This window comes from Gavia stellata, chromosome 11 (assembly GCF_030936135.1).
Source record: "Gavia stellata isolate bGavSte3 chromosome 11, bGavSte3.hap2, whole genome shotgun sequence".
NCBI lineage: Eukaryota > Metazoa > Chordata > Aves > Gaviiformes > Gaviidae > Gavia > Gavia stellata.
Genome location: NC_082604.1, coordinates 4,138,213 through 4,161,664, shown reverse-complemented (window position 1 = coordinate 4,161,664; position 23,452 = coordinate 4,138,213). Strand labels below are relative to the sequence as shown.

Sequence of the window (23,452 nt, the reverse complement as noted above, 5' to 3'; positions counted from 1 at the left end):
AGACTGTTGGCCTATTGGTAATGATGTGCAATTTTTCAAGAACTTTATCAACAAGAGATAATACAGGAGAAACACAGAATTCCTAACAGCAGAAAACCCCACATTATTTAAAAATTAAAAATGTTTTCTGTCAGGGGGCTGTAATAGCATTATGCATGTTTGGCTAAAGTGCCAGCTCATAGTGCAAACAGAAATGTGCATGTGTTTGCCTTATCCCATTTCTAAAGCATTGTTACAAATAGGTTTACAACTATGTCTGCGTTTTATCGAAATATAGCAGTGCTCAGATCTTTGAGAAAGTCTGCAGGTGTGAGCTGGGCAAGCCATCTTGTCAGCCAAGGAACATAGCATTCCACCAACGTACTTACCTTTTCTAATCTCATAGCTTCTTCCCTTGCTTTCACTGGTCCAAGGACTTGGATGAGACGTTTCTCTTCTTCCAAGCGGATATTCCTGGCTTCCAGCTTACATTTGTTCTGTGGACAGCAGGACCATTCTGTGACTGTTTCTACAATTGCTGAGCTGGCTCCCTTCTGCCATTAACAAGCTGTCCTCACCAGGACTTTATCCCAACATGGACTCAGTTCTAGATTGGGCATTTTAGGGAACAGGCCACAGGCAGAAATCTGCAAACTGGCTTTGTCCTCTTTGTACAGCATTAATACAGAAAGGAAATCATAGAAAGGCCTCCCATGTGCTATGGACCGCCAAGGTGGTACGTACAGAATTTTCTCTGGCAGTGCATACCAAGCCACACTGCATTAGGATTCCCTTTTGAATGGATCCCTAAGTGTCGTTATCAGGCCTTGCGGTAGAAATTGATCTTCCCTTGCAGGAGTAACTGATACACATGCACATCTTTCTTTTTTCCTCCCTTCTGTCAAAAACATTTCAGCTCTGTCAGTGAAGATTTGATCCGTGATAATGAACACAGAAAGCAAACGTAAACAAGATCATCTGCTTAAAACTCTGCTTTCATACTTGACAAGCATCAAGCTCAAAATAAAATATCCAAAAATAAATATCCACATCCAGTGCTATGCTATGGCAACACTTGCTGTCATTAAATCTCTATCAGAGCTTCATATCTCTATCAGAGCTTCATAGAAACAACATGTTCACAAGGTATCTGTGAGCATACCTCCCTGTTCATCCTCTGGTAGAGTCGGCGAGCAAGCATGCCCCTTGCATATGCCTGTATAACACATACAGCTTTCTTCCGCTCTGCTATCTTTTGACGCATTAGATAACCACGGCACATGGCTTGTAGCCTGATGATATGAGCCCGGGTTGCTTCATACTGTTTAGCAAGCTGCCGGCTTCGGTAGAGAGCCTGCAGGCGCCCGAAACCCAGCATAACCTGTAGGAGGTGGAGGAAAAAGAAGTGATTATGATTCAAAACCATCGAGACTGGGAGTAAGTTGGGACGGGTAGAAGATAACAAAATTCAGTAACTGGATAAAGACACTGGAAGGGGCTAAGGCGATACTGCCCTTTATGCTTATTTTCTGCCAGTAATAGGCTTTTAAAACTAGATTATATAGAGTTCTTTTGGGGACCTGTTCTAGGGAGTGGCTCCAGGAAGTGACAGTAATAGCCTGGGATTATGACAAGGGAAGGAAGACAGCAGAAATGAAGCCAAGTGAGTGGAAAAAAAAAAGGCACTTCCTTGGAGAGATGGGTGTGACAGTGCCAAGAGAAGCAGCAAAGGAGGATGGGGCAGACTGCAGGCCAACAGCCTGGCTCTTCAGACAGGAATTGCATCACAGATGCAGAAGAGAAAATGTTTCTGACTGAAACTGGCAGTTTCTCCTTCTGCCCCTCACGAATGGGATGTATGGGATATATTAATAATAATCCCTGCCACATGGATAAACAACATGTGAGTGCCCCCAATATGCTGTAGCTTTCCTCACCCAGAAAACCCACTGTCTATAGAAGATCAGACAATATTTTTAATAATCTGAGATTGCTATAATGATTTTTTTGGTAATTTTTTACAGATTCCCAGTGATGTAACTGTTGTGGAAGGCACTTTGCTTATAGCATGGTGGTGACGCACAAATGCTAGCCTTGGACTCCTGACTAGAAGAAGTGTGGGATCACTCATACATCAAGTCACCGGAGCCAGGCCTGCCAGAGGTTAGTTGGGTTACTATTGCACCAGAAAGCAGAAATATCACAGGTTCAGCAAGCCCTGAGAGGTCCCACAGCCCTCTTTGGAGTTTACAGCCTTTTTTACCCGCTGCTGTCTTGCCTGTCCTCCCTTCAGTTGTGAATATCTTCATTCCTAATACTTGACTCAGTCTGGCAGGGCATAGTATACAAACACACACACAAATATATATATATGTGTATATATATATTAAAATATATATATTTTTATATACACCTGCATCTTACCATTCTGAAATCCTTCCGGCAGCAGTAGCCTCGCCAGGCTGACTGAATGGCTACAGCAGACCTCCTCTGTTTCAGAAACTGCTTCCTAAGTAGACAGACAGGTGAAGTGACAAACAATGGGTTATTTCTGCTGCTTCTTATGATAATAGTAAAGAATAAGGTGGTGTTTTTTCCCTTTTATGGGATGTCTACAGTCTGATCTCAGCCTTGCCTGCTGTCTAGGAACACTAGAGCCAGGAAAGCGATTGTTAAGCTAACTAGCTTGATTATTAGTAGACATCTTGCCAGGGCAAGTTTGAAGCTCAGCGAGAGCTGTTCTTCCTTCTTCTCAGTAGCCCAACAAAAGTATTATGTTGCAGCAGAAAGATTATTCTGGTCAGATACTTTTGCACCATATGCTTCAAAATTATCCTCACTCAAACATTTTGTCTGCTTACACGTTCTCCTTGCTGATGGAAAGGCCAGAATAGGCTGTTTTGCCTGACCTTTGCTGTAAATAAAGGCCTTAGGTGATTTCACCTAGGCTCAGCTCATTCGGCAAGTGAAGCAACACCACGAATCACTTGAGCTCACAAAGTGTTTTCCTATTTGCTTTGCTATCCATTTGCTAGTACAAAGGATGAGATAGCAGTATTACTAATCCACCTCGACACATCTGAGCTGACTTTGCCTTAATGCTGCAAAAATACTCATAGCAACTGCAGACCAAATCAATTGCTGTGGTAGGAGAGCTCTGTAAGAACTGAAAAAGCCCTTGCATCAAGCCTGGATAAGTTAACTCCCCCATCTGATGACCACTTGCTCCCCAGTGTCCTAACTGCCAGGACTAGGAGCCCTTCTGAGCAAGATGAACTTCCCAGGGTAAAAGCTGTCACGCTGTGGCTGTCAGAAGCGGCACATAGCTCTGATGGTTTAAAAATAAAAGCGAGGTGAGACTTTTAGGGAGAGGTGATACTCTGTTAGATAGCAGACAGAGTTTGAAAAAAAGGGGAAAGTTTGGGGGCATTTGTGTCAAGTTTTTTAGTTCTTGTGTCTGTACTGTCAGGAATATTTCTAAACCAAACCAGGATCCAGTCCTATATCATGGTTCTGTCTGGGGGATACAAGATTAGTAAGTACAAATCATAATGTAAAGCATTTAATGAGGACAAACATTTACTTGACAGTGACTAAATTTCACTTCTGTAGATATTTCAAACTAAACCAGACAAAATGCAAGAATTGTGCATCTTTGGCAAAGAGAAGGAATAGTTAGTTTCTATCTGATTCTTTTCTGTGTCTTGTATTGAAGAAGCATCCTAAATAAGAGAGTTCTTGTAGCTCTGAGGACAGAGATTCCATGGGGATTTCCTGCTTTCCACAATATTACTAGAAATAATAAGTGCAAATCCTCCTTCCAGCCCTTCCTCTTCATACAAGCTGCATGTGCCACAGCCCTGCATTTTGAAAAGCATCATGAAAATAAAGAAACTGAGCCAGAACAAATCTTTGTGCAAAATCTGCATGGATGCACTGTGCACTGTTACATGACAAGCAATGAATTTAGGGCTAGTGGAAGGTATGGATTGATACATTTCATACTCAAAAATGCTTCACAGAGTGTGTTAAACTCCATCACAAAGATTACTGCTTCAAACCAAAGCAAATTCCTTTCTGTAAGATCACTGACCTGTCTTTCAATCCTCTCATCACCTTCTGGATAAGAAGAACCTTATCTGTGAGTATATTTTGGCGTTGCAGCTCCAATACTGTATCATGATGATCCTGTTAAAAGAAAGTGTGGATATGTCAGCTGAGGAGACACCCCCCCCCCAATTTCTGAAAACTGGACACGTGGTCTGAAAGAGGCCCGAAATCAGCACGATATAGTGCAAGCTGTGATTAAAATGCATTTATGGAACTGCAGTAGGAAGAGTGCACACCATCTGACCACACCACGTCTGGCTATAGCCATAAGCAATCAGAGAATCTGCCTGCAGTAAAACCTTTTTTACCTGGGGGTATGCTACAGGCAAGGAGGTCCCCTGCAACAGTGTGCTGGTATCCAGTTCTTTTTTATGCTTAAGACTTGAGCAGAGACCAATATATTGCACTGTGCTGTTTCAGCTGCAACCCTGGAGCACAGGAATGGGATCAGCCTCTCCTACATCAAGCTGTGTCCATTAAATTACTTGGCCTTCAGGAACAAAGACCCAGCCTCAGATTCAAGAGAGAGTTTATAAGAGAACCCAGTCCTCCTGGGTCAACACTCTTGCACAAGCAGGTCAAGCTATACTGTGAAGCACCCCGTTTTTCAGGAGAAGAGACAATAAACTGTCCTTTTTACTTACTTTAAGGAAAATCTTGGTCTTTCCGGCTTGCCAGCTTTCATCCTTGCCCAGCACTGCTTCAGAGATGCGGATACAGCTCTGTCTAGCATCATTCTTCAGCTGATGTGCAAAAGCATCATCATGTTAGGGCTTGGTTTGTGAAACACAGCAGCTGTACTATGTAAGGATCTATTGCCCTGCATTTCAAAGGGCAAAGAACAGAAACAGATGAGGTCTTACGGACCTCTGAGCTGACTATAATGACTGAAAGTGGTTCAGCTCAAATGGTCGAGAAAAGGAGGAACATGACAGCATGGCCAAACATTCCAGAGTGCAAGGATGTTAGAGACCTCAGAAGTGTGTGATTACAAAACAGAAACATCTGAGGGCAATGGGGATGCCACCCTGCCTGGGATGTCTGTGTGGAGCAGGTCAAGGATAGCTGGACCTAAAAGCATGTCTACCGTTCCAGCTAAGGTCCAAGTGAGTATGCAAGTATTTAGCTAAAGTTACTGGGATGACAGTTCCAGTGGTGACAACTCTCTCAACCGTGCCAGCAATAATCCAAGAACCTGCTACTGTGGGAAAGACTAAAGCCTCACAAGGAAAAGTTAGATTCGCCTTAAGCCACGTTTTTGCTTACACACCTGTTCTCGAAGAGACCATGGCAGGAGAACTCTGTATCTCTCAAAGAATTCCTCAAAGCTGTAGCGAATTGGGTAGCCAGCTTTCCTGATCTGAATGGTCTCCATCATCCCTGAATATCGCAGCTGTTTGATACACAGCTCCCGGTCGAACAACTGAAAGGGAAAGCAGACAAGGAGGAGACTGAGCACTAAAAGAAGCTACACATGCAGCATTCCTCAGAACATATCTATTAACCTCCAACCTCAGAACGCCTGCAAAACGGCCTACTATGCTTTTTAATTGCACTTCTTATTTCTTTAGTGCACTAAATTAATTCGTTACAGGCATAAACAAGTCACCCCAAAAGGTCTTCAAATTTCTGTTTATCAGCAGTGGAAACAGCCCATTAACTTCAGTCTGGCTTTAGCAACCATTTTCAATTCTAGAACTGCAATTTCAGGTGAACAATAAATTGTTCATATCACTTTGCAAGTCTGAATAACTGCAGTAACAACTTAGGCCCTTTGGGCATAGCCATGCAAAGCACAGCATGTGTGCTGCGAGTTTCTTGTAATGCAGATTAAAAATAGGCTCACTAAGCCACATGCAGTATTTTAAAAAATATTAACTCACTTGACCAACACCATACAAGGTTTTAGTGTAGAACTGGGTTGTGATCTCCCAAGTTCCAGCCAAGCATCTTAATGAAAAACTCACTCCTCTTCTCCTGTAGGGTCAAATTAAGCCACATCACCCCTCTCTCAAACACCAACAGCTCTCCTATTCTCTCTCAGGCTATTTCATAGTGTGATCATTGTTGGATCCTAACATTTTTCGTTTGTCCTCTTGTTGAGGGTCTAGAAACTCCAGTTTTGTCTTTATCTTTACAGGAAAGGCTTTCACAACTCCTCTCAGGAATACACCTATGTGCTTTTTTGCCATCTATTACTCTATGATGCTTTTTGGAGATGTTTTTGTAAATTAACAATGCTATATCCTACCACTCTCTTTATTGCAGTAATAGCCTGTAGTCCAGCTCTTCTTGGCTGAAGTACAGCTATAAAATGCTACACAGCAACTGACAGCTTTTTCTCATTAAAAAGTTTACTGAAGACAAAACCTCATATTGTTAAAAAATTACCAGTGGTTTCTTGTAGTCATTTGGCTTGATGCAGCGGATGAAGTATGGCTGGCACTGCTCAAGGATTTTCATTAGTTTTTCCAGGGATTGCTTGAACTGTCCTCCCAGAGTAGAGAGCCGTTTGGTGGTATCCAAGCCCTGGGAAGAGTAAGCACATGCTGACTGCTACATCATTCACTGTCAGAGGGCCAATTAATAAATCTTTGTATTTTTGTACAATGTAACAGTATCACACAACTGCCAGAAAATTATTTCCCTACATGGGAGCTAAATCGGCCATCTGCATCTTATTGATTTGGATTTATTCTTGCAAAGAAACCCCACTGAGCTCTTTCACCTACTTGGGCACTAAGTTCTAGCAGTGGGGGTGGCTGTGGTGGAAGAAAATTACACTCACATGAGCCCGCATAGGCCTGTCTCTTCCAACCAAGGCTGCGTTTAATGTAGGGCCTGGGTGCCAAGCTATTATTCATGGGTGTGTGCCTGAAAGCTTGGTGAGAAACAGCCACTCCCAAAGCAATAATAACCTCCAGGCCAGACATTTTGCTGCCATTTATCTCATAGCTAACCAGGAATGCTGAAGATCTGGAACAGCTCATTCTTTAGTGATTAGGATGACTGATGCCTTGCTCATTAATACTACAGTAAGCAGCGAAAAGGCAAACTTTTACTGGACGTTAAGGTAAGAGCTACTCCATCTATGGCTGCCTATAAAGTGCTTTATGTCTTACCACTCCTATGTTGAATTTTGCTCCCAGTTGCAATAGAGTAACCCCAGAGGCATTGCACTTGGCTGCGGTTAGCTCCTGACTTCCCCAGTTTCTCTGAAAGCACAGTTCCACCTATGTCTTTTTCACATAGATCATCACAATAGGCCTAAGCTTCTACCTCCTAGTACGTTTTAAGGGCACATTAAATTACGGTGACAACAGTGCAGATTCCAAGTAACAAAAGGACTCCACTGGCCTTTTACATACAGGCATGGAGCTAGTCATTGCAGCACAATACAGCTAGTTTGTTTGTCTGGGGGGTTTTGGTGGGTTGTGGTTTTTTTGTTTTTTTCCAAGTAAATCATTTAAAGTCCAGTGGCTCCCCTCACTTCCATGGTCTTTACGGTACCTGATTCTGCTGGTTCTTACCTTTCGAGTGCCCTTTTTAATGCTCATATGCTTTAGCTACAGGGCAATGCTGCCCTCCAGCGACCAAACACTCGTGCCTTTGGAAAACAGTTCCTGGGAATGTCTCCTGGCAGCTCTGATGTATCTTAGGGCTAGCAAGCATCCCTCTGAAGTAGATATGATAACAGCGTATACATGCTTAAGCTGTACAGGAGTTAAAAGCAATTTGCACTTCCAGATCTTAGAGGCCTTTCTGCTGTACCAGTAAGTCAGTGGGATGGCCAGAGAAGTCTGAAGCCCGTGCCCTCATGATCTCACACATATAACATCGCTAAATCTGAATTTCTTGTTGAGATGGCAGTGACTATTCCCCCCTGGTGTGTCCGGAGAGCAACTCTGAGACCTAAGGACTGCAAAGTTTTTTCTGGCACTTCATTCCCTATTTCTTTCTGTAGCCTGCTTCTGAGGCTTCCCAACCGTGGCCCAACCTATTTGAAATTCATAGGGGTATTTCAGCTAACTAACTTCCGTGCATTTTGAAATGGGCAGTAGCCCACATTTAGTATCTCCTTTCTTGACATGCTGCTGTACTTTCTAAATGTAAGGAAAGGTGGTTTTTTTCAATAACACAACCTTATTTATAGAGACAAAAACCATTAAAGCATTAGAGCAATGTAGATAGACGTTATATTTAATCTGAAGGTATTCATAGTATTTAAGAGATGCTAAGCAGTTCTCTGTTGCTGCTTGTACCACTTCTGACATTCTTCTCCCCCAGGATGTTTACCTGTCCATGGCCAGACGTTCTGGACAGCAGAAAGCCACATTGGGATAAAGACTGAGGAAGAAAGGACAGGATCAGAAAACAATGCCAGGAGAATAGACAGATAACAGGTAAGAGAGCAAGCTGACTGTTTGTTCTATAACCTGACAGGAAAACTCAACAATATAAATATTAAAAGCAAAAGTACTTTCACACAATGATGACACTGCATAGTTTAATGCTCAGCAATCAAGGTATGTGAAAGTTGCAGCAGGGCAGAGAACTTGAACTCTGCCCCACGCTGTTTCCAGTCCACTGCGCTTTACAACCTCATTTTCACTAGGCACAGGACAAGGCTCCCTACACAACTAGGCACAGATGATTCTGTGATAATTAGCCATCATGAACTTTGTCACAAAGCCTCTGGGCCAGGAGGGAGAGCTAAAGTTGCAGCAATATGCAGGGCAGTGAGACTGTGTCTACAGGTGTCCCTGGGAGCAGGAGACAGCGTTATCTTTCTGTGACAGCACAGCTATTTGCTCCTTTGTGCTAGCCTGTCAGCCCTCTGCAAGAACGAAAGGGCCAGGACCCACCTGCCAGTTGCCCAGTCAGACCCCTTGGTGTTACGGTCCCAGCAGACTGGCCACTTGTGCAGTAAGGCAGCAGTTTAGCTGCTGGCTTCTGAACAGGTGCTGGCTTTGCAGAGGGGTCTCTGGTTGGTGCCTTGTTCCGTTCCAACGAACCTTTTGAAGTACAGTTTCTCCTACTAATTTACACCCTTCCTGGCAATGTGGATGCAGTACGGATGCCCAGGCAGACACAGAGCAAACCCATCCCGTTGATGACAACATGTGGGGAGGCAGCACGACTGATGCTTCTGTGACAGCCTGCAGGCATGGCTACACAGATGTCGCAGGATGCAGACCCTGACTTTTCCTGCAGACTCATTTGCAGAAATGAGTTGAATGAAAGCGATAGGGATTTGCAGAGACAGTGCAAAAGAAAGAGGAGGTCAAGAACAGCCAGAGCCTTATGGAAGGGAGGAGAAATGAGTTGTTTCTGCAACCCAGTGCCAGTAAACCAACCTTGTAGGCCTGGTCAGCTCCAAAATGCCGGATGGTCCCGCGTCCCAGACTAGGTGGGGTCATTTCCACCTGGAAAATCTCTCTCAGGAATTTGTTTTTGGAGGAATGAACCACTTGCATTACATTAGCACTCAGTGTGTCACGATTTTTCTCCAGGAAATCTATAGGATGGAAACAAAATCAGCTTGTCACCTCGCCAGCCTGCTGGCTCTAGTGCCACTCTGTCTAGCTAAAATCCACTTCCTTTACAGTAACTTGCAGATCAGTTTAGAGTAATCCTCCTGATCTCCTGATCTGACTTCAGATCAACACTACCCTGGAGTGCCACACATCCAGGGCAGGTCATGCCCTTCTCTTCACCCTCCATATCCAGCAGAGATAGACTCACCTTTTGATTCGTAAAAGACAACCCCAGCAAAGTGGTTGATGCCAAACTTGGTGTCATGGACACTCTTAGGTGGGATGTAGACTTTACTTTTGCCATGGAGGGAATTGATTTTGACAAGCATGGTGGCATCTGTGCCCTAGAAACAAATACAGGCAAAAAAGGACAGTTAAGCAGATTCGCCCCAGCACTGGCCTATGCTCAGTGAACAAACAGAAGTGGTGCTCAGAGATAACAGATGCTCAAATTCTGTCCCTTATTTGTGTAGTAGATCTGGAGGAAGGTAGTGCCAGAAGTGTCTTCCCTTTTACACAGACCCTTCTCTCAAGCATAGGGACAGAACACACCACCAGAGCGTAAGGCCTGGTATTTTAAGGCTGAACACAAGCCCCCCTAACATTACTAACATCACCAGGTGCGCTGATAATTTCCCAAATCTTTGGACCTCACAAGCAGAGCCCCCCACCAACCTTCCCATGCCATCCTCTAAGGGGTGCATGCTCCTTCTCCCAGGCGGACACAGGTCTTCTTTCACTCCCCAACTGGTGCAAGACTCAGATCCCTGGAAGAAGGCTGCCCTGAGCAGCTACCCATCAGCATGCCCAGATCGTGACTTCCACAGGCAAGGCAGTCAGCTTCTCTTCAAGGGGTGCCATCACAATCTCATCCCCTGTGGTGCATGGGAGGCTAGCTCTGCTCACTGGCCCGTCCTAGGGGTAGTGAGTGCTGTGCTATCTGAGAAGTCATGTGCTCTGGGAATCATAGAAGAGATGCTTTCTTGTCCTGACTGCAGGACCACTCTCCTTTTAGGGAAGAAAGGGGAAAGCTGTCTGCCCATACATGATCCTCTCAAATTGTTACCTGAGGACTACAAATGAGCTGAGGCAGGGGCTTGCTTTTCTGGACAAGCCCACATTGCCATCTGATTCCTATACCAGCAGTCCTGCTTAGCCTCACCATGCTCTGGAGACTATGAAAATGCTCTGCAGTGTTGTCTGAAATCAGATGCTACTTTCATCTCTGCTCTCCTGTTTGAGAAGCCTGGCCTTTGCAGAATAACATTTCACAGAATCATAGAATCCTAAAATCATTTAGGTTGGAAAAGACCTGTAAGATCATCAAGTCCAACTGTTAACACTGTCAAGTCCACCACTAAACCATGTGCCTAAGTGCTACATCTACACATCTTTTAAATACCTCCAGGGATGGTGACTCCACCGCTTCCCTGGGCAGCCTGTTCCAATGCTTGACAACCCTTTTGGTGAAGAAATTTTTCCTAATATCTAGTCTAAACCTCCCCTGGCGCAACATGAGGCCGTCTCCTCTTGTCTTATCACTTGTTACTTGGGAAAAGAGACCGACCCCCCACCTCGCTACAACCTCCTACACCACTTGTGACCAGCTGCCAACTGGATTTTACTCCATTCACCACAACTCAACTAGGTCTGTCATCCAGGAGAAGAAAGAGCAAGCTGCAGCCCAGACCAACAGCAGAACGATACTCAAACAATATGCGAATTCAAAGATTTCCTAAGAAGCTCTTGTAAAATTATCTGGAGTCCTTCCTTCTCTGTCTGAAACAGCTTGTAAGAGTTTCAACAGTGAGGTACCAGGAAGAGCACATTCCAGCAGAGAGTGAAGCATTTGTATAATGCTAATTAAACAAATTGAGTGAGCTAATTTAAAAGAAACATCTATGGGGAGAAGACATTTTCTCTCATAATGTATCCGAAAGCCACTTTTGCACTTTTCTGTGTGTAAAGCCAAGCGTTACACGTGAGCTCGGTGCAAAGCCAGGCATTACAAGTGAAACCATAAATTTACCTTTGGGAACCTGCTCTCTTCATCAATGAGGGAGATGATATTCATAGGCTTGAGTGCGATGACTTCCAGAGCCTGTTGGTTATCAGTGAAGTCAATGTTATTCCAAGCAATGTGCTCTGCAAGGTATTCCTCTTGCTCCAGCTTGAAGACATGGTGCACGAAGAACTGCTGAAGGTGCTCATTGGCAATGTTAATGCAGAGCTGCTCGAAGCTGGGGGGGGATAAGATGGGAACCCATGGTCATCCTTGGCCAGTGCTGCACTGCTCTAGGGTATTTGTTTATTCTCTGTGTTAAATACATATCCAGATATACTACTGCTTTATTCCACAGTGTTAATGGTCACCACCACTGCATGTTGCCAATCTTAGCAATATAAGGGATGCATCTTCTGCTATGATAAAGATAAGCAGAAATGAGCCAAATGACAATTGAGTGTTGCTGAGTAAGCAAGGAAAGATCGTGTATGTGTTTCAAGAAACTCTAGAGATAAAGGGGAACATATAACTGTGAAAATAGCTTGACTGTATGAGTGTGTGACATGTTTTTACTTGCACTGGCACTACCACTTCTTTTGTTAGTTACTCCTTAATGCTGCACCTGAGTTTCATTACCTGGTAATTGCTGTGGCACACTGCGTGTGCCTGGGGAGTGCTCACCACAGTGAGGCCCCATGTGGATTGCAGCCTTTGGGAATAGCATAAAATAATAGGAGAGAACACAAAAGATAGAAGATGGGCTGAACAGATCCTAGACCATGTTCCAAAAGTCAGTGAGGAATATTATCTTGTTGAAAGCAAGCAAGATGCATCAGATGAAATGGATTGGAAAAGACTGCAGAATATGTGCTGATAGTTTGTGCAGTACTGATGATATGGTACCATACAACTGAGAGAACTGCTGCCCCCATAGAGAAGGGCAAACAGAAATGATGCTTTGGGACTGAAACCACCAGTAGGAGACGTAGCAATGGGACAATGGTATACTGACCAGGTATTTTGCTGACCTGTCCTTAAGAGTAGAAAAATGAAGCAGCCCCAAAAAAGGGACAGGAGAACAATGAGCAAGATGGAAGCATGAGCTGAAATGGGAAACACAACATGGCCTCCTTTGTACTATATACAAAATGTATGCCAAGAGACAGTGTAAAAATGCTATGGAACAAGAAAGTTTGGTACAGAGACATGGGGACATCCTCACAGAGTGGCTGCCTGCTCATAGCAGCTTCATAGCCATGTCCTCTGAGAAAATTCCTGAGGTTTTGGAATAGACATGTGCAATGGCTGCACCAAAATGAAGGTTGGGGGAGAAGGCAAAAATATGACCAAGACTAAAGAAAAACGTAATATGTGCATGATCATCACTGGGAAAATTCAGTGACAGAAATTTCACTGCTTTTCTGAGAATCAGGATGATAATGAAAGAGCATGTGTCTGTTTGGTTTTTCATTCTTTCCCTTTACATAAGCTGCTTTTCAGCTTCCCAGTGGAAATGAATCTAGAGCCTCCTACCTGTTGTTGCTAAAGTTTTCAAACCCAAAAATGTCCAACAGCCCAATGGACTGACGTCTCTCTTTAGGCTTCTGAGAAGTTGGGTTGAAAATGGCTGAGTTGATCTTGTTCACTATCCACAGGAAAATCCGTCCATATATACCCTGAGAAAAAATTAAAGAGGATTTAGAGCCCATCATTAGAGTCTTTGGACATAGCTTACTGCTTGCTATTGTGCTGCTACAATGCTGTCAAACTGCCTGAAAACTACGAGGGACTGGAGCCCTCTGGGTGAATGTTTGCCACATGAGGCTCCTCAGCCAGTAAGACAGACAGCTCTGAAAGCATCCCCAATCTTTAAATGGAGAAGCACCAGTACCTTCACAAAGGCATCCCTCCCATCTGCAGCTTGAACTATGTTCAGAGGCCTGGACACACTTTCTCCTCGGACAATGATGGAGAGGTTTGTGAGGCTGTTCTGGAGTTCACTGGCATCCACCTGGAGGAACAGTCATGGCAACCTGTCACTCTAGGTAGATAAAGGAGATCCAGCAAAGTCTGTCTCAGGAAGAGGGCCCTGACAAACTGCCTGTCCAGCAGCATTCGCTGGCAGCCTGCTGTCCCAGTTAAAGATCTCCTAGCTCAGAGAGACATCTGCAACAGCATCACTTGAGTGTCAGCAGGAAGAAGGGGACGTGCCCGTTATATGTCCATCCATACATAAACACTCCGCAGAGACATGCTTTGTCAGTGTGCTCAGGGAGCAAGGGTGAAGGAGAGAACTAGTAAGAGAAGATGAGAGTCCATTACCTCAAGCAATTTGGTTGCGATTGAGAAGTGTGGTGAGTCCATCACATCAGAGCAGTCCAAGTTGTCATACACAGCCGCTACAATGAGGAAACACTCAATCTCAGGGTGAATCATTTCTGCTGCGGTGGGGGGCTGTGCTGTTATTGCAGCTGTATTTCTGTAACCCTGTAGCTCTGACAGTAAGTTCTCTTTTGAAACTCCCGGGTTTGATGATTTTATTGAGGAGGGTCCTGATTTCACCCAGGGATCCTGGGATGTATGGGGCCCTCAAATCTCCAGAACACCAGGCTAAAAACAGCAGCAAAACTGACAAGGTTATTAATTTTAAATAGTAGTTACTGGGAATCTGGGGAAGTGGTATCTGACTTCAGAAAATGTGTTTCTGAAAATATTTTTTTCTGTGTATCTGGCTTGTGGGAAATTTAGACAAAGAAAGGGAATGAGGGAAATCCCTCATTTTAGCAGCCAGCATTACTCCAAAGAATCCAGCTGGCATCACTGTATTGGGCCCTCTGCATCACAGAGTGAGAAGGAGTCCTTTTCTAAAACATGAGAGCTCCTGGCGTCCTGCTGGTGGGTATCTCACACTGTGCCTGTGCCATACCAGAATGGCACTTATGCAGGTGAGTGTTCACCAAACCTAGCCAGGAGAATGACTGCTATCATCTCCACAGCAGACATCACTCAGCTGCTCCTGTGTCCTCTGGCTTGTGTAGCGCAACAATCAGCAAATGTAACATGGCATTATAGTATCTGTTGTTTCAGTTTGTGTGATAAGGGCCTATTTATAACCATGGAAACCTGATGGTGTGACAAAATAATGATAAGATAATGTTTTTCAAAACACTAGGCAGTGGAGTCACAAATCAGAATTTCATGGTGTTTATCTGCCTGCCCTTCCAACCCTGTTCACCTGTTTATACAGGGCAGAGCGGCACAACCTAATCTGCACAGATGGAAGCAAGCAGCACCTTTAGGCCTTTACCATTGAGTCTGAGGAAAGGCCAAGCACAGACAATGCTGAGTTTACCTTCGAACTCTACATTCCCTAGGTGCAGAATCGCAGCCAGCAGCTTGCTGATGTCCCAGTGCTCAGAATCTGAGAACATGAGGATCTTCATAGCTGAGCGGATGTGGGCATAATCCTTCGCGTCGTTCCGGCCATCGCAAGACATGCAGTTGCCCTGCAAGACACCACACCCACAGGTAAGGAAAATCCTCCCGGAACCCATACAAGGAAGAAAGGACCTGCAGGCTGACAAACCCTTATACACAATGTGGATACGCTGTGAGCTGCAAGACGCAAGGTAAAAAACCTATTTAGACATTCTATATGCTCTTCCCATGGCTCCCTCATCTCTATTCTCAAGAGGGCAGAGGGCTAAATAATGCATTTCTCCAAGGCTAGAATGAATAATGGGGAAGCCAAAAGGAAAAGCTGAGGGGAAGGCTGCTCTGGAGCATAGAAGGACAGGAAACTTTGACAAGATTACCTACACTTACAAGGCCATGCCTGTTTCTTTGGTTTCCTCTCTCTGCCTTACCAATGGACAATTAAGAGCCCTAATCCCAAATCAAAGCAAGTAGGATTGGATCAGTACTAGAAGGCAAATCTCAAAATAAGAATATTAGGTTCTAGTGGAAGGCAGATGGAAGCATCCAAGGCAGCATCAGAAGAACCTTCAACAAAGCCTGCACAGCGGGTCCTAGGATGCTGCTCCTGATAGAAACTATTTTCAGCCCTAATGGAGATGGGAAAATGCCTTTTTTATCCCTGCTATTACCGACAATATAGTGCGATGATTACAAAAGTGAAGTATTCCTAGACATTTCAGTTTACAGCTTGTAAACAGGCCATCTTGTGCCAACAGCTGAACTGAACAAAACCATGGATATGTTCTCCTTTAATCTAATCCACCTCTGTATTATACTGCCCTACTGCTGACCCAGGGAACTTCAGACCTTTTTATGGAATGGCCGACGTGTGAATTGGATTCATCAGCTCTTGCTGAAAGATCACTGCTATTTTGAAAACATTACATTTGGAAAAATCTCCAGCAACTTCAATGATTTTGCTTTTGAGATTCCAGAAACAGCTTTATAGGCTTGATCTAATTTCCTCTGACACTAGACGCCCAACTCCCATTAACTTCAGCAGAGGCAGGATTTAGCCCTATTTTTTCCAGGGCTGTAGAACAGCCCAAATCAAACCAGCTGACATATTTAATATGAAGTATTTGCACAGGCTAAAGAACAGGATTTTCAGGGTGGCTTTCATGCCCTAAACCAACCAATTAGCTATTTTCAAAAATCTCACCTATGAACATCCCATTGCTGCCACTATGGCAATATAAACCCAGACAGGGACATTAACATCAGCTGTTGGAGGTTAGATGTAATGCCAGCTTCCTGCATTATGTATGTAAGATTTATCAGATATGAGGACTAGGATTCTTGGCACTGTTTCTGCTTATTCATTTTCCCCTAAGGTATACATACCTGATTAGTATTCTCCCTGGCATGAGATCCCTTGCATGCATCTGAAATCTGAGTGCCTGTGAAATTGGGGGATATTTCCCACCTGCTTTAAGATGTTCTTTATGTTTCTTAAGCCTGACTTTGATGGAAAGCTTTGAACTGCCAAAAGCTGCCTCCCACTGGTGGACATTACAAAAAGTCTCTGGAACGGAGGCTCACAGCACTTTTGGTGTTGCTGCTTCTGGTACTCTAAAGAAAAGACTGTTCATATTTGGTAACTACCCATCTGCAGCTCCTATTGATTCTAATCGCTCACTGGGAGAAGCAAATGGCAGAGGGATAATGGAGAAGAAAGCAGAGACTATTACCATAGTGAGGTAAGTGTACTCTGAAGCAGTGCCCAGATTCAGCATCTTTTTCTGCTCTGTATTCATCCCCATTAGCATGCAGTAGAAGATGTGGTAGTTCCTCTCCTCTGGAGCCTAAAAGAAAGAAATAGGCCAATGGACAGCGTTGTCAGCATAAGCTTGTAGCACAGGAGCAGGCAGAATGTGCCTCTGCCAGTGCCCTCACCTGCCGGCAAACCCGGGACTTCTCCAGGAGAAACTGTTCTATCCGGGCTCCTTCTATAACACCATTTTGGTTGAAGTGAATATCAATGTATTTCCCAAAGCGGCTTGAATTGTCATTTCGAATTGTCTTGGCATTTCCAAAAGCTGGCGGGCAAGGGACAGAGACAGTATCTGGATTATTGCAGTTAATGAACATCAAGTCTATTTTTTATGCTCTTCCTTTTTGCTGCTAGTATTTTACACGTTATGTTCCAATTGACAGTGCTGACAAGCACTGAAGAATGTCTGGTCTCAGACTACCTCCTAAAGAGACAGGCAGGCATACTGTGCATCCAGATGACGGGGTCCTAAAAGACGTATTCAAATGATCCAAATGCAGCCTATATCTGGCCAGTCAAGAGAGCTGGGCAAGTCTGAAGACCTCCAGAAGGACTTACTGGGAACACACTTGATCCCTCTACAGAGAAAGATGGGTGTCTCAGGGAGCTCCCCTATAGATACATCCATGCTTGGCCAGTCACTTTGCCAAGATAGCATTTGCTATCTAGTGCAAATGCTAAACCGGGGGTCTTTACCTTGTGTTCCCAAGGATCTCTTGTACTCCCAGCAGTTCTGGGTTACATACCATAGCGGCACCTCCTCCTACAGCGTGGGAGCTGCCGTACACTTCACAGGGACATGGTAGAAAAGTATAGAGAACTTCTACCCTGCATCACCAGTGTTTCAGGGGTTTTAGCACTTATGGAAATACAATGGTTCAAAGATCTGTTTCTGAATTTTTTTATCCTGATACGAAAATCCTGAGATAAAGGTGGTAAATCAGGCATGTTTGCTAAATAACCCACCTTCCAGAATGGGGTTGGCCTCTAGGATTTGCTGCTCTATCCAGGAATGCTGGCCACTGACAGCTGCCAAAAACTGTAGTATTAGCTTTGTGCTTTCAGTCTTCCCAGCTCCAGATTCTCCACTGCAATAAGGAACAAGATCATTACAGGTTTCCTTTCTTCTTTTTTGGCTAGGGTAGCAAAATGGCAGACCAAGTTAAAAAAAAATAATCCCACTTATATTTACCCTGTGAATGGCAGATCAGATTGTCTTTCATGGAGGGCTGGAGAATTTCAGTCTTTCATCAACTTATCTGCTAAAATTTAAGTTGTTTTTTAAACACAGGCTGAGGACTAAATTCTTCCACTGATTAAAACCAAGCAAATCCATGGAAGACATTCTGTACCACTGCAAATTAAATGAACACTTGCTTTTCTTCTTTAATGCATTACCAGATTTCCAAGGTTAGTCTTAGCATATCAGCTGAGTTGCCTCAGCTGTAATCAGATATTATTGCAATGAGACTATCTGGTTCTTCACACTGATGATTAACAGAAAATGGATACATGTTATGTGTTTATAGAATGAAGAAAGCTTCCCTCCACCTTCAGGTTAGCAGAGGTTGTTTCTCTTCAGGAAATCTCTATTCTCAGAAAATACATGTAACATAAGTATCATGTCCCCAAGGTATAAGATAGCCTTACATCACACAGGCTCATATTTTATGTTTCTGTATGTAGTGACCATGTGCCGAATGTATCACCACATTCAAAGATTCTGGGGGAAAACAATGGACTTCAGAAACCCCTTGCTTATGTTCTACCTTTTGCAGCCCTAACTGAAAATGAAGTAGCAGGGGAGAAAATATTTCCTTCCTGTTGTCTCTAGTCTTATCTGTGCCCTTCCATTTGGAAAATCTCCTGTGTCCACAAAGGTGCCCCAAAAACATGCCAGACTTGGTTTCTGCTACTCGTCCTCTCTGAGTCCAGTCACCTGATCACACAGCACTGGTCTCTCTTATTCCTCTTCATATTGAAATAACAGTTGTCTGCAATGGCGAAGACATGAGGTGGCAGCTCTCCAATCCTCTTGTTACAGTACAGTCTGATCTGATCAACTGTGTACAGGGGCAGCAGCTGGTATGGATTCACTGCTACCAAGATTGATCCTGTGTAAGTCTGGAAAACAGTTATGAGCGTTACCTCTAGCAGTAAACCTGCAAACAAGAATAGAACCAAAGCCACTTGCAGTATAAATCTAAACTAGGCAGGAGGGAAGCCTGGGAGATCCATAGCAGCACTTAGGTGAGGCTGAGAGCCTGGTTCCTCACTATAAGCTGCTATTAAATATCCCAGGATATGGAGGTTTTTGCAAAAGGAAGAATGCTAACTATAATCTCCTTGCCAAATCACAGCTCAGTTCACTGTCTGAAGCTAAAGCACAAGAAAGTCCAATTTGAGATGGCATTTTTGTGTGCTATCATAAGCTGTTCTGTAGTGTTTTGTTAAGCTGCTTTTGTGTTCTAATTCAGATGTAGCTGAACTTTCCTAATGGGCAAAGTTATGGTTGTGCTATTCATACGGTCATTTAGTAACATTTGCAAACAACAGCATCATTGAAATGAAGGAGGCTGTTGAAGGCTGTGGAAATGCAAGGCAATAATATTGTTCAAGGACTTGTACATAAGACAACTGTAGGCTGCTGGAGTCTAATATACAGACATCTTGGTAGTTATAACTGCAGCATCTATAAAATCAGTCCTTGTTTACACTAAACATCACCACATCTCTGTTCTAATACGCAGTTCCTCTCCTATGAAGGTAGTAGCGTATACAACATGGGAGGCAAAGCATGCAAAAACCTGAATATTATTATCATATGACAAACTGGGAACTAAGGAACAAAGAAACTAGAAGTGTCAAGTTGCTCAAAGTCACAGATAAAACCTGTAATGGACAGGAAATGAAACCAGGTGTCCTAAACATCCAGATTTATTCTTTATCTATTTTATTACATCAAAATCAAGTAACCATTGACCTGGACTGGAGGACAATCCAAATCATGTCACTGTGTACTAGTTAGATTGATCCTGTGTCAGAGCTGCAGGTAATAGCAGCACTAAGCTGTAACACGGACTGGATTTAGCTAACTGTCAGTCACTGGTGGAAATGATCACTCTAGGAAAAAGTAAGCAGGGTCACTACCTATGCATATCTCTGTGATTTCAGAGACTGTGGTTAACTCCCTTCTTCGTGGCCAAAGTACTCAAATGAAAGAAGAGGAAACCTATGTTGTATCTCCTTGGCACCCACCCACCTTCCAGTAAAGGAAGCAGAGGGCCCCGTGTATGAAAGGCTTGCAGGCTGCTCAGGTCACTCTGCTAAATATGTAGCACAGATCGTTCCTGAAAGTACTATGCCTGGTGACCTTGGCACTCACATAGATTTTGTGCTCCTGGTGGCGGATGAGGAGGTTGTGCACCATGCCTGCTTCATGGAGATCCCCAAGGCGGATCATGTCTTCCACCCCCTGGACAGAGGAGGGGTGCATCAGGCGCACCATGTGCATGTTGCGAGCTGTGATCCAGTGTTCCTGAAAAAGGCGAGGCATCAGTTTTAATGTGTTATGCTGTTGTTCAGAGGCAAACAAAGGAGAGCCATGTTAGACCGGAGTGAGCTTCAGTATAATCCATGCTCAAACCAGCATATTCTAACAAACAGTTGACTGAACTACAGAAATTAACTGGTTTGCTGCTCCCCAAGACCAGATGATTTGAAACAATGGATGAAGCCATTTACGTGGGTTCTGGACATCAAGAAATTTAGCGTTGTTCAGAGTGCAGCTCTGTCAGGTTATCACAGCCACAACATTGTATGAGGTAGGGCTGAAACCCCAACTGACTTTAGTGGGATCATGACTTCACCATTAGGGATTGGAGCCTGTCCGTTTCCTTTTCTTAAATATGTAGCTATAACCTCTAGCTCAGGAAACTCTAAATCTTCATAATGCTGGGACATGGGGATACTAGGGTATCACCCTATACTTGCCTTATTTTTATATTCTTTCTTTTAGTATATCCTACCAGACATTATCAAAGTCAGACCATTTGGCTAGATGGAGCTTTGGTCTGGCCCAATAGGGCCATTCTTTTGTACTTTGTACTTTTAAATTTTATGTTGACCTTTTACAGAAAGTTATAGCGTAGCCCACCTTGCCTTCGTCATCCTCCAGCAAGATCCGTCCTGAGTCAGAGTCCTTCACAACTGCCCCGATAGGGACATTAAATTCACTGTTTGGTTGAGTGTCGAGCCACACATGATCACCCTGGGGAGAAGAAAAGCTATTGTCAAGTACAGTGACGTACTTGATGCCATGTAACTCACAGGCATACATCTCTTGGTCTTAATTTTTTAGTGATTTGATCTCTTTAGCAGTGTTTAACCGGATAAGTTCCTACTGCTTGTAGGCAGTACAGTCTAACAGTTATAGTATCGGGACCTCTGAGTTCTACTCCCAGCTCCACAGCTGACCTGGAACATGACTTTGGACAAGTTATCAAGCCCAGCTGTCTCACAAGAGGAAATGAGGCAATACCTTTTACAAGGACAGCAATTACTCAGCTCCACTACCTCCCAGAGATTGGTGGGGGGCACCGTGAATTCTGGTAAAGTGCCTTGGCAGCCTCACATTAGCTAAGGTATTCTTTCAGAAGAGATGCTTGAAAACATAGATATTACCATGATAAAGAAAAACAAACAGATGTAGAGGGCTCTGTTGCAAGTGTTTTTAGATATTTATTCTTTCTGTTATAGCTGAAATAATTTAGAAATGTGAGTGCATCCATGATCTCTCTTCAGAAAAAAAAAAAAAAAAAGAGCATTCTGTATTCAGCCCAGCTCCTCTCTTCACATTTGTAGAGGCATGGCAACATCCTGCCTCTCTGCAGAGCAAGCAAGCAAGCAGAACTGCTCTGCTGTCACTGGAGGAAAGGTGTGAGCTCTGGCTGCCTCCTAGGAACAAGCACCATCTTGGTGTCACCTGCACTGCTGTCCTAGTTATACTCCCCAACTCCAAGCCCCCAGGAATACCTTCTCTTGCTCCAGGCACTAATACAGATTCAAACAGAAAGCTTTACTGTAATGGCTGGAATGAAAATTGAACAAAGCTGTAGGTCAGATCTTCAGTGGGTAGTTCATACTTACACCTGCTGAGGAACCGGCTTTCTAGCTGAGTGTCTTGTCTTATACAACCTTTGTTACATACTGTAGCATTTACTGTCAAAGTTTCAAGTTTTTTACTGAAAAATTATTTCCTTTTCCTCTCAAAATACTTTACGGCCTTATGTTTAAAACCAAACAACTGTAGTGTAAAGCATCTATAAGCATTGCATGATGTTATGAAGAACGTTACAGACTAACAGGTCTCATTTGCATTGAATAAAACTCCAGAGGTAATCTGTGTAGTTCCAGTGCCACACCTTGTGACAGAGGTCACCGGCTCAGCATGAGCACAGCCAGGCTAGGCAAGACACCTCTGCATCTCTAGTCTAGATCAGGTTATTGCTACTTTCTTTTTGAGTTGAACCATGATGTTTTCTCCTCTTTGGGCTTCAGGCTAATCAGTAAATAATAGTAAAGAACCGGACTTACCTTCCTGAAAACCACCATTATGTTTCAGATCACTGTATGTAACCTGCAGTGCCAAGAAGAACAAAACATTAGGCCAGAAAAGGGCTTAGGCTTTGATCAGAACAGACAGTGGGGTTTCCTTGAGATGTTTCCTTGTAAAAAATAACAGCAAAATGCCTTAAAATAATTCTGTTCATGGATTTTGTTAAAGCAGAAGAGATCATAATAAGCTACACCCAATGCAGAAACAATGAAACCATCTACCCAAAGTGAAGAACCTGCAGCACTAGGGTGGTGGTCTGCTCTGAGTTCTACCACATAACCCTGGAGATGCTCTCAAGCCTGAAGAGCTCACTGTGCACATTTTCATACGGAATAGTTCCCTCAATCAAATGCTAGGCACATTTATTGGCTGAACTTCAAGTTCGGCTCACAAATAAGAAGACCCCACAATGCAATGTAATTCGATGTACAACAGAGTTACTTTTGGCTGGTCCATTGACCCAGCGGTTGAGTTCCTGCAAGTGGCTAGCCCAGTGACTCAGATTGAATTCATACTCTCCTAAGATGCTCAGTTCCCTCAGACTCTCACAGCTTGAACCTACCACTGTATAGAAACTGAGGTCTAGAGTTCACTTTTCTTGGCTGGAATGGGAGGGGTTGCAATGAAGGCATGAGCAGAAAAATAAGGAATAGGAAGGAACAACAATAAAATTAGGAGCTCACTATCAAGAGCGTAATAGTGAAAAGATTGGCGGCTAGAAATCTACACCAGTGCTTTGATTAAGGGATGATGCTGTTTAGGCTGTGATCCTTGGAACAACCAAGGAACCAAAGTCTTCAGAAGCTGCTTCCCATCCCATAGGCTGCTGCAGCTGGATTTTGGGGGTGATTCCAGGACTAGGTGTGATTTGCTGGCTCCCACTCTTGCTACAGTGGGAAGGCTGCTGTATGCCTTTTCCTGTGTGTGGGAAATCACAGGCCAAGACTCTGCAA

At 43.8% G+C, this 23,452-nt stretch overlaps 1 protein-coding gene across 1 annotated transcript in view; it reads right to left on the bottom strand.

The window, feature by feature from the left end:
* The window catches only part of MYO7B (myosin VIIB), a 48,598-nt gene extending 26,103 nt beyond the window's left edge, over window positions 1–22,495 (bottom strand). Inside the window, exons 1-21 of the mRNA XM_059822581.1 lie at window positions 22,478–22,495; window positions 21,039–21,152; window positions 20,268–20,420; window positions 18,822–19,006; window positions 17,849–17,970; window positions 17,005–17,147; window positions 16,800–16,913; window positions 14,984–15,137; window positions 13,954–14,030; window positions 13,523–13,642; window positions 13,165–13,307; window positions 11,656–11,866; window positions 9,835–9,970; window positions 9,510–9,607; window positions 6,481–6,627; window positions 5,360–5,512; window positions 4,734–4,832; window positions 4,069–4,167; window positions 2,404–2,484; window positions 1,142–1,360; window positions 369–476 (exon numbers count right to left, since the gene is read on the bottom strand). Coding sequence (XP_059678564.1) covers window positions 369–476; window positions 1,142–1,360; window positions 2,404–2,484; window positions 4,069–4,167; window positions 4,734–4,832; window positions 5,360–5,512; window positions 6,481–6,627; window positions 9,510–9,607; window positions 9,835–9,970; window positions 11,656–11,866; window positions 13,165–13,307; window positions 13,523–13,642; window positions 13,954–14,030; window positions 14,984–15,137; window positions 16,800–16,913; window positions 17,005–17,147; window positions 17,849–17,970; window positions 18,822–19,006; window positions 20,268–20,420; window positions 21,039–21,152; window positions 22,478–22,495 — 2,694 coding nt within the window. The remainder of the gene's footprint in view (window positions 1–368; window positions 477–1,141; window positions 1,361–2,403; window positions 2,485–4,068; window positions 4,168–4,733; window positions 4,833–5,359; window positions 5,513–6,480; window positions 6,628–9,509; window positions 9,608–9,834; window positions 9,971–11,655; window positions 11,867–13,164; window positions 13,308–13,522; window positions 13,643–13,953; window positions 14,031–14,983; window positions 15,138–16,799; window positions 16,914–17,004; window positions 17,148–17,848; window positions 17,971–18,821; window positions 19,007–20,267; window positions 20,421–21,038; window positions 21,153–22,477) is intronic.
* Window positions 22,496–23,452: the final 957 nt, after the last annotated feature.